A 10,796-nucleotide genomic window follows, 5' to 3' on the forward strand; every position below is an offset into this window, starting at 1 on the left:
GCAGAGGCCGGGGAAGGCTGGAGGGCCCTACACAGAGCTGGGGGCTGGGGGCTGGGGGCTGGGCGCTGGGTGCTGGGCGCTGGGCGCTGGGGGCTGGGTGCTGGGTGCTGGGGCCTGGGCACTGGGTGCTGGGGCCTGGGCGCTGGGCACTGGGGTCTGGGGGCTGGGCACTGGGCACTGGGCGCTGGGGGCTGGGCGCTGGGGGCTGGCTGCCGGGGCCTGGGTGCTGGGTGCCGGGCGCTGGGTGCTGGGCGCTGGGTGCTGGGTGCTGGGCGCTGGGGGCTGGGTGCTGGGGGCTGGCCGCTGGGTGCTGGGGCCTGGGCGCTGGGCACTGGGGGCTGGGGGCTGGCTGCTGGGGCCTGGGGGCTGGCTGCTGGGTGCTGGGCGCTGGGTGCTGGGCACTGGGGGCTGGGACCCTGCAGCTGCGGGAGGGAAGCCAACCGCAGAGGCCGGGGAAGGCTGGAGGGCCCTACACAGAGCTGGGGGCTGGGGGCTGGGGGCTGGGCGCTGGGGGCTGGGGGCTGGGGGCTGGGCACTGGGCGCTGGGCGCTGGGGGCTGGGTGCTGGGCACTGGGGGCTGGGTGCTGGGTGCTGGGGGCTCGGCCAAGGCTGCCTCAGACCCTCAGAGCCCCAGGCTCGGAGCCGTGACTGCCTTCCTGCATGCATCACCAAGTCCTAAGGGCAGCATCAGTAATAAACCGTGAGGTGAGCGGGCAGGTACGACGACGCTTGGTCCTCTCCCATCGATGCTGACGCTCTTTCCAAAACACCAAATATCAGGTTCCCACAGCCTCCTCCCACCCACCCGCTTCTCTGCCAAGGCTCTGGCTTGGCTGGGCCAGAGCGAGGCCAGCCGGTTGGGTGGCCCTGCTGAGCACGGAGCGTGGCCACAGTCTGGCTGCAGGGGAGCGCTAGGACTCGAAGGACACGGGCGGCAGGGAGGCAGACGCAGGGACCCGTGAGCAGAGGCTCCTTTCAGACATGGGGCTGGTTTTTCTGCCTGGCAGTGAGTGGCAGGGTTCCCAAAGGGAGTCCTTGACCTCTCCTGGGGTGTGGAGGAAGGAGTTCCCCGGCGGGGATGAGGGGTGCCATCCAGTGGACGGGGCGTCCGTTTCCCCTGGAAGCAAACACTTAGGCCCTGACCTGGGGTAAATAGGAAGGCATCCAGAGCCAAGTGCTGTGGTTCAGGGGAATGGTTTCCTTGGATTCTGGGCATAATATCTGTTCTAGTTTATCTTCAGTCTTCAGGTTTTTCAACCCCCTTACTTACACCAGCTCCCCCCACCCTCCCCGGGAACACAGTGGCCCCCATCACGAAAACCACAGATACGCATTGAAAAGGTGATCTTCCGTTTCCATGTCTCACGGAACAAGCCCTAGAGCTTGCTTATAGGGTAAAATGTGAATTCCTATGATTTCTTCTTAATTGGAGAAAATCAAACTCAGCCGAAGAAAGGAAAGGAGAGTATCTCCAAATCCAGACTTCCTATTTTCTCACCTCAGGGCTATTTTCACGGAGCCGGAGCTGGGAGACAAATGTTGCCCATCTTCCTCTGCTCTTGGTCCTGGCCCCCACCTTGCGCTGCAGATCATGCGTTTCCAGCTTAGCGCGCACCCACGTAGCGCTCGGCTGGGCCTGTTACACCGCCAGGCCCAAGGGGCTGCCGGCCGCTCTTCCGGGTCTGTCACCCTCTCTACGGCTCCGAGTAAGGGGCAGAATTGAGCGGGGGGATCCTTTGGATCCCAACAGAAAAACGTGCTTTGTTGGCGTGCACACAGCTCTGTTCCGGCTCCAGCCTCCTGCCCCCACCGCAGCGCGCTGTTTCGCCACAACCTAGGTTTTCCCATCCTAGACCACAGGTGGCAAACTTTCTCTGTAAAGATCCAGTGAGTAAATACCTCAGGCTCTGTGGGCCACGTGGTTCCTGATGCAACTTCTGTGCCCCAAGGCTCCCCCAGACAGCGTGTGAAGGAATTAGTGGTGGTGGTGGGGGGAGCGTTCCAAGAGAATTTTACTGATGGACACTGAAGTCTGGACTTCATATAATTTTTACCTGTCATGAAATCTTATTCTTTAGTTTTTTTGTTTTCGACCATTAAAAAAAATATATGTGAAAACCAATCTCAGCTCGTGGGCTGTATAAAAACAGGCCTAGGGCCAGGCTGTTCTCAGGGCTGTCATTTGCCAACCCCGGTCCGAGTACGTGCACCCAGCAGAGCACCTGCGGAAAACCATGTGTTGGGTGACTTGTTCATGAGAAGCCATTTCAAAGTCCACCTCCCAGGGCCTCCCAACCCCTCTGAGTACCGTGTCCTTTTGGAAGGATGGGTCATCAGAGAATGGAGAACGCAGTCGGAGGGCTCGCCCCGCACCAGCCCTGCAGCCGGCTCACCCCGGGCGCGTGCTCACCCTGGGCGCGCTGCCACTTTCTTGCCAAATCTTGCAACTGGCTGGTATTCTTTGCAGGTCTGGCCAATGTTTGCCGTGTGGGTGTGATGCCCGCAGCCGAGGGACTCCACCAGGACTGGACAGCGCCGCCTTGTCCCCCCTCACTGCGGCTGCACCGAATGTCCCAGCCCCATGCTTCAGCACGCGGGGCCCCCCCACAGCCCGGTCGCACCCTGCCACCGAGGCCCGCGTGGCCCGCGCCCCCGGAGACTTTGTCTCTCACATTGCCGCACAAGCTCGCGGAAGGAGGTGAGGATCGCCGAGGGCAGGCATTCTGCCACAGAACAGACATGGCCGGAAGTCTCTGTAACTTCTTTAATTATTCAAACAATAGAGCACAAAGATAACGGTTTCAAGTACATTGTGATACACGCTTTTGACAGGAATAGGTATGCATTTAGTCACGAGGGAGGCTGGCGGCAACACCGCGTGGACGCTTCGCACAAACTCTTCACCCCGTCCACCCTGAAGGTGGAGTGGACACCTCGTCTGCTGGGAGCGGACTGCACATCCTGATGCCCTGGGCTGGGTTGCTCTACGGCGTGGATCCCTTTTGTTGGCCGGGAGAGAGAGGATTCTGAATGCAAAGGTGGGCAAGGGGCGGCGGACGTGGAACAGGGAGGGCGGGGGAGCAGTGAGAGGGGGCTGCCACCTCGCCTGACTGGGGGGGTTGCTGCTCGGGGCCGCGGTGCCCCCGCGCTGGGGGTCACCAACGGGTGGTTCCCTTGGGGCCTGGCCAACCCTCCAATGCTCTCTTCGGCCGACCAGCCTCACCGCTAACTAGTCCGTCAATCGGCACAGCTAAAGCTCTTGGGGTGCCAGGGCTTACACTCAGAACGGAACGGTCAGCACAACAGAAACCACCAAATTCCACCAGGGATTGCAAACCTTGCACCTGCTAACTACCTAGAAGACCAAAGAAAAGTCTTTGACAGAGAAAAACCAAGGACCACTCCTGCCTGAAGGGCCTGGCCCCTTGGAAGCAGGCAGAGGGCAAGTTCCAGGGTGCATGCCTGGCCCCTGGCCCACGGCCTCCTGGAAAAGGCACACCACGCCGGACCCTCCGCACAGAAGCCCCTCAGGGCCCGGTGTTTCTGGCTGAAGATGCCCCCACAGGCCTAGCCTTAGGCGCAGCATCACCAGCCCTGCCCATGGGACTGAGGCCTGCCTGACGCCGTCAGGCTCCGTTCTGCTCCCCAAACCCAAAGCAGCCTTCAGACAGGCTTAAGTCGCTAAGAGGCCCTATGTGCACACAGCCATCCTTCCAAAGCCGAACCTGCTGGGACACTTGGCCCAAAGCACACATCAGGACAGTAGCCTTTGCTAAGCCGAAGCACTGAGAGTGACAGCCAAGGGCCGAGCCCCTCTCAGCTGAGTCTATAACACAACGTCAAACATGGAGGACTTCTTCCCCTGGACCAGCCGACATAGGAGGCCAACCACAGTGTGCCCACTAAAGCAGGACCATGCCCTAGGGACGAAAACCTACACCAAACAACCACTCCAGACAGACGGCTTGGACTCGACAACACCAACGTGGCCCAAGGACCCTGGCAGCCCTGAGGCTAGCAGATGTGACTGGGGAGGAGGGGAGGCGGGGCCCCCTGAGAGCAGGTGGAGAATGTGCCCTCTTCAGTGGGTTCGCCACGAGGGTCCCAGGGGGGTTCAGAGAAGATCAACACTTGGCCCTCTCCCTGGGGACCCATCTTAAAAGGGTACCCCAGGACTTCACAAAGCAGCTAGGGGCCTCCTCCCTTCGAGGCCGGAGGACCAGGCACTCCAACGTGGGGCGACCAGGTGGAGGGCATGAGGTCTGCCAACAGCTCCACGGAGCCCAGGGAGAGAGTCCTGGGTGCGTGCCCGCAGGCCTCCTCTGCCGGGCCTTCGCGCTGGGCTGCGCTAATTAAGGGCTGGGGGGTGGGAGAAGAACGGCACCCACTCCCAGCACCCCCAGCCAGTGGAGTGCACAAAGACTCTCACACAACAAATACAAACAGAGCTGAGGTTTCTCCAGTGATGAAGATAAACAAGTCGGTTTGGTTACCTACTTTGGTTACCTACTTAAGCTGATCTGAATTCACAGTATAAGCAACACATCTAAATATAATGCTGGGCACTCCTGTCAGCACTAGGGTTCCCAAACAAAGAAGCCAAAACAGAAACGAAAGCGGGGCTGCGACAGGGATTCTTAGTTATTATATACTAACCAGTCTGTGCGTGGCACATTTTATTTCTATAAAACTATTACAAAATATTCAAAAATACATTTTAGTAAATTTACAGCAGTTATTTCTCAATTTATTAATGCAAAAACATCCTTTGTTTTTCTCTGTACAAACTACAGGCTCCATTCTCGTGGGCTCATCACTATGTGCGCTTTTAAAAAATATTATTTTCTAATAAATTCTTTGAAGTTAAAAATAACAGAGTTCTTCCAGTTTGTCCAAAAGAAAAAAAAAAAGTGTGTGTGTGTGTGTGAGTGTGAATGTGTGTGTAACAGTCTTGACTTCCAAGAATGTGGCCAAAATGGTGATGATGGAGCAAATATTAACCCATGAAGACATACAGGAGGTGGCTGTTACACTGGAAACTAGTTAAATTAAAATAATATATTTTCATATTTTACACTATTTCAAAAATGAAATGTAATTCAGTTAAGTATTGATCTCTCAAAAAATCTAATTTACAATTCTGTGTATAAAAATATAATTTGCGGACCCCCATGAAGCATGTTTTAGTTTACACTTGCCGAAAAGCAGGCGCGTGGCAAACGAGGAATGCGGAGTGCAGAGTTTTGCTTTCTGAAAGTCAGGGCGAGGGATATGTAGAAAAATAGACTCTGAGCAGGTCGCTTGGCCTCACAAAATAATCTTTCCCCCCTGTGAGGACAGTTCACGTGATAATAATAAATTATCCAAGAAACAAACTATTTAAGGCTCTTGAAGGTCCGGTTCATATTATTTAAAACATCTATTCATACCAAACAAATAAATAGCCAGGAGAGGTGAAAAAAAATAACCGAAATAAAACAACAACCAAAAAACTCAAAAAAAATAAAAATAAAAATAAACGCAACGCAACGACGAAACTTCCCGGGGTCTCTGTTTCCTTGTAGTCTACTTTGGATGCCCTACTTTATTATTATTATTAATTATTATTATAATTAAAGTCTCATCCGTGCGCTGTTCCGTGCGTCTCTTGCCGTTCTTGCTGTTGCTCCCTCCCGCCCCGCGCCCCGCCCCACCCCGCGCCCGCCCTCCCGGCTGCCCGGCCTTCAGCGAGACGTGACCGCCATGCCCAGCGGGTGCAGGGCCTCGCCGTCCAACAGCCAGGTGCCTATTTGGTAGAGCAGCTGCGAGTACCAGTGGACGCCCCCGGCCCCCGGCGCGTCGGCCGCCCCCGGCGCCTCGGGCGCCCCTGGCGCGGGCGGGGGCAGGCGGCCGCCCCCGCCGTCGCCGTCCCCGCCGTCGCCGTCCCCGCCGCGGTCCGTGCGCGCGGGCGCCAGCAGGGCCAGGAGCGCGTGCGCCAGGCGGAAGGGCGCGAAGGCCCGGTGCGCCCAGCCGTGCTCCTCGATGACCGCGTAGCACGACGCCAGCACCCGGTTGATGAGGATGGTGCCCTGCGCCGTGAGCGGCGCGTACGCGCCCGAGGCCTCCTCCCGCAGCGTCACGCTGTGCACGGCGGCCGGCAGCAGCCGGCGATCCCCGCCGCGCTCGGCCACCACGTACACGCGCTGGCCCGGGCGCACGCGGCTGGCGAAGAGCGCCCGGCGCCCCGGCGCGCCCCCCGGCGGCGGCCCCGCGCCCGACGGCGCCCCCGGCTCCGCGGCCGCCGACTCGTTGTGCGGCGCGACGAACAGCAGGTGCGCGGCGGTGAGCAGCAAGCGCTCGCGCGGCTCCCGCGTCTCGATCACGTAGAAGACCTTCTTGGCACCTTCGTCGCGGTCCAGGAAGGTGAGGAAGTCGCTGTAGAGCAGCCGGCCCTGGTCGTCGGCCGCCAGCACGCGGTCCCCGGGACGCAGGTCTTTCACCAGCTTGGTGCCGCCCTGCTCCAGGTGCACCGTGGCCGAGCCCGGGAAGCAGCCGCCGGACTTGGCCGCCACCGAGTTCTCTGCGGGGGTCGGAGAAGGGAGAGAAGAGGGCACAGGGTGGTGAGCGCCCACGGGGAGGCACAAGTGGGGCAGGGGGCGCACGCCTGCCGTCCCGCGCACCAGACTTGGGACCCGCGCAGCTCCGGGGGGAGAGTCCCCCGGCTGGCCCAGCGCAGACCCCTCTCCCCCAGCGCCACCGTCTCGGTGACAAAATTCAGATGCAGATACATTCCTTAACGACTCTCTTAGGATTGGACTGGCAGTGGCAGAGGTTGGCTGGCGTCTCCGGCGGGAGGCCGGTTACACGCCTTCCCTTCCGCCTTCCTCCCACCCCGTCCCCCGGCTCAGCACACACCCAACCTCGCCCTGAATTCGCAGGGTATTTGCTCTGCACTTAGATTCCTCAGGAAGCCTCCTTGAGCTCCCTCGGGCGCCGGGGCGCACCTCCTTTCTTCCCGCCCCCGGCGCGGGGTGCGGCCCCCCCTGGTGCGCCCCGCACCGGGCTGCGCGGCGGGAACCCCTCGCCTGCCCGCCCCCAGCGCGCAGCCCAGCAAGGGGGCCTTGGTGCCGGCCCGTTGCAGGGGCTTGGGAGAGGGGCGGGAGTGAAAAATAGCTGTAGTAGTTGTAGCAACTGGACAAACATTCCAGGGAATTGGCCGAGGTGTGAAAATCCGGGGCTTGTGTGGATTTTCTAATTAAAATCCAATAAAGGGCCCAGCATTGTCATTGTGATCTCCGCAATAAATGGGAGACACTCTTGGAAGAGGGGCCACTTCCATTTCCCCCCCTCCCCTTTCTCAGCTGCCCCCTCCCTATTTGCTCAGGTGCACCCCCCCCCCAGCCCCCCTGCGATTCACACGCGGGCTCTCCAGAAGCCCGGGCCTCACAAGCACTATTTGCACAGCCAGGCCTCTTCCAAGCACTCAAGATGTGTATTTGAATTTTAAATGGCGGGGCCTGCTCCAAGCACTGGAAGCGGCCGGGTTCTCAAGGCCCCTTGACTACCCGCTTTCCCGAGCCCTCTGTCGCTCTCTGAGGCTCACTGTCCCGAGGACAATGATCGGAGCCAGGGTGGCGAGCAGGGGGCCGCGGAGGAGGGGCGGGGAGAGCCCGGTCTTCTTTGCATTCCAATCTCCGGGATCATGCTTTTTGCAAATAGAGATCGCGAGAAAGAATCTTCCTGCTGGAATTACAGAGGGTTTTTAATCTTCTCATCGGTTTCTGCGGCATGAAGTGCGGGCCTGGCCGTTGGAGGCCCGCCGTCGCCCCCCGGAATGCGACCCGGGGCGCAGGCGAGCCCGAGTCGTCGAGTCGCACAACCCTGCTTGACACGCAACGCACCGCGCCCCGGCCCGTGTGCGCCGAATGCCAATGAGCGGCTCTCCGCGCCCTGGGGGTCTGCCCTCCCCGGGCGGAATCCTGCTGCGGGATTACCGCTGCTCACTTGCAAGAAGACCTCTAGGGACCCCCGCCAGGGGGACCCCGGGGACAGGGCTGGCCCAGGAGGGGGCCGAACGCCCCTCGAGCGCAACCGCAAGGTCCCGGGAAGGGTGCGCCCCCGGGGCCTTCCGCAGCGGAGCCCCGAGAAGGGCGGGCACCGCCTGCCCGTCCTCCCTGTCTCTGGCTACAAGCCCAGCACCCCCCCACTGCCCTTTCCACACCTTTTCTTTCTGTTGTGATAAGAAGCCACTATTTTCCTTCCCTATGAACTGTGTCTTGACACCTTGAAAGTGTTTTTCTACTCACACATGCTACTAAAATACAGTTTAGGAGACAAATAGGCAAAACTCGGGGGGCGGGGGCGGGGAAGACACAGTTCCTCCGAAATTTACTGTGAACTGTTCTGCTAAATGCATCAGCTTCTGCGGGGCGGTGGAGAGATCTGCATAAATGACCTCGGAGCTGGGCTATAAGCCGTGGGTACAGCGCCTTCCGCGGCATGGCTGTTCCTCGACAGCGACAGCGTGTGGCGTTGTAGGCCCAGGGAAGTCACCAGCCCATGGATGGGCCGCCTGCAGCTGCAGACTCCCATCGGCCTCCTGGCCCTGCCTGTGGCTCGGGGCAGCCCAGCTGGCTCCTAATAAGGACGGATGCTTCTGGGCTTGCGGCCTCCAGATGCTGGAAGCGGTAACCACTGCGTTTATTACCTCCCACCAGGCCTCTCCCCAAAGGCTTAGCCAGCGAGTTAAGTTAGTTTAGTGTCCACAGACGCTCAGTGGGGAGGAGAGAGGACCAGGAGCTTACACCCTGGGCAGAACCTCCTGTGCTGGGGAGTTGAGTAGGGGCTGGTTGATTCTTAAGCCTGAAATGAGAGGAAGAATCTAGGCCAGACCTGGCTACCAATGCACCAGGAACGTTCCCTCCCCCGTCTTCCCTGTCTCCGCCACCTGCAGTGGGGGCTCCGGAAACAGGGCCGGGGCAGGCTCAGGAAGCCATATGCCCTCTGCATCTGGGCCTGGAGCACCTCAAAGGTAGGGCCAATTCCCGGCGGGCGGGCCCTACGTCTACAGGCTGTGTTCCCACACCAGAGACAGGAGTTATCACCCAGTTCGCTCCCTCCCTGCCCCTCCTGCCCCTCCTGCCTCCCCCCACCTGCACACATTTGCCTCTTTCCCTTGAATCCCACTGCCGGGCGCCATGGTGACCTCTCACGGGCAGATGTGGAGCTGCTAGGTGGGTCGGGGGGCTTCGTGGGCACGGGGGCTATGGAGGAGGCCGGGCCTGCCGCCTCACCTGCTTTCACGGAGCAGTGGATGTGCGCTTTGGACTCGTAGTACACCCAGTCGAAGCCAGCCTCCACGGCCAGGCGCGCCAACATGCCGTACTTGCCCCGGTCGCGGTCGGACGTGGTGATGTCCACCGCACGGCCCTCGTAGTGCAGCGACTCCTCTGAGTGGTGGCCATCTTCGTCCCAGCCCTCGGTCACCCGCAGCTTCACACCGGGCCACTGGTTCATCACCGAGATGGCCAAGGCGTTCAGCTTGTCCTTACACCTCTGCGGAAAGAAGGGGGCCCCCGCAGATGTTAGTACTGGGCCTGCCACCCGGCCCTGCCCTTGCCTCGGCTGCCCGGCCCAGCCCCTGCGGATAAGCGCTCTGTGGACAAGCCGGGGACAAGGCCTGGACGTGCCCTGAGGTGCGAGGGGGCTGTGGCGTCTGCTGGAGGAGCCAGTCGTCTTGCAGATGAGCCGAGGGCCTTTCTCCAAAATCTGACCTAACAGAGCCCCTACCATGGCCCGAGACGAAGAGGACATCCTTTGAGACGCGTAAACTTGTGTGCGTCTCAGACAGTGACTGCAGGGCCTGCCAGGGTCCCCCGGGGCGAATGGCTCACTCCTCCCCTACGATGCCCTCCACTCCCCCCCCATCCCTTTCCGTGGCCCCATTTCTCCACACCTGCAAGGCTCCACCCTTGTGCCTGGCCTAACTCCCTCACCAGGAGGCTGGAGAGAGGCCCAGGGTGCAACTTTGCAGAAATAAAGAACACAGGCGGTATGCTTCTTAAAGAGTGAAAAGCCTTGGGTTATCTCTGGACCTTCCCTCCTACCCTGGGCCTATCTGAGCCCTGGATCCAGCCAAAGGGCGAGAGGGAGGTGGGAAGCTGATAGCCGCGCGGAAGGGGCTGGAGGGGGCCGGAGTGAAAGGCAAGCAGGTGAGTTATAATTTTCAATGCGGGCCAGGCCTGACGACAAACATTCTTTATCTGGACAGCCACATTCCTTTTCTCCATAGACCTCTTTTCTCCGGCTTTTCTGTGGTCTGATTGTGTCTCTTGTTTTCCTTAAACTGTTCCCTTCCCCCCTCTTGTTTTCTTGGCCCCAGAGCAGAATGGCGTCCTGCAAGTTTGAAGAGCAAACTTAAGAGGTGGAGGGAGGGGGCGGGGCGTGAGGGGTGGGGGATGGGGAGCCCGAGAGGCCCGAGGCCTCGGAGCCCTTCAGGAGTACCCCCCGCCGCACCCACGAGGAAGCTGCCTTGCCGTGGCAGTGAAGAAACACTGAATGGGCAGGACACAGGCCAGGGCGAAGTGGAGCTCGGGGTTGGCGGAGGCCCTCATAATTCTCAGGCCACATTCAGAGAAGGATGCGAGAAAAAACTGAGCCGTGCGTGGCAAGTGTGCGTGCGTGTGCTAACTCACTACCCGGGCGTTTACAGCGGTGGTGGGGCGCGGGGTTCAAACGAGGGGAAATGGTGACAGGATCACCAAGGGGCATCCCCAGGAGAGACAGACCCGGGGGTGAGGGGCAATTTCAAGTTGACC

General features: G+C 60.0%; 1 protein-coding gene across 1 annotated transcript; it reads right to left on the reverse strand.

Annotated features, from left to right (window-relative positions):
- Nucleotides 1–5,723: 5,723 nt before the first annotated feature.
- On the reverse strand, nucleotides 5,724–10,592 carry SHH (sonic hedgehog signaling molecule). Its single transcript, XM_035029798.1, has 3 exons — nucleotides 10,515–10,592; nucleotides 9,273–9,534; nucleotides 5,724–6,559 (listed from the first exon to the last, which is right to left on the reverse strand). The coding sequence occupies exons 1-3, from the start codon at nucleotides 10,590–10,592 to the stop codon at nucleotides 5,724–5,726; spliced, it is 1,176 nt and encodes a 391-aa protein (XP_034885689.1).
- Nucleotides 10,593–10,796: the final 204 nt, after the last annotated feature.

This window comes from Mirounga leonina, unplaced genomic scaffold (genome assembly GCF_011800145.1).
Source record: "Mirounga leonina isolate KUSES-001 unplaced genomic scaffold, KU_Mleo_1.0 Mir_321, whole genome shotgun sequence".
Lineage (NCBI taxonomy): Eukaryota > Metazoa > Chordata > Mammalia > Carnivora > Phocidae > Mirounga > Mirounga leonina.

What these genes read in the sequence shown, in the direction of transcription:
- SHH (XM_035029798.1), bottom strand. Translation starts at nt 10,592, where the DNA reads ATGAGGGCCTCCGCCAACCCCGAGCTCCACTTCGCCCTGGCCTGTGTC. An exon ending in AGTGTTTCTTCACTGCCACG is followed by an intron (nt 9,535 to 10,514) that starts GCAAGGCAGCTT and finishes TTCTTTCCGCAG; the next exon opens with AGGTGTAAGGACAAGCTGAA. An exon ending in CCACTGCTCCGTGAAAGCAG is followed by an intron (nt 6,560 to 9,272) that starts GTGAGGCGGCAG and finishes CGACCCCCGCAG; the next exon opens with AGAACTCGGTGGCGGCCAAG.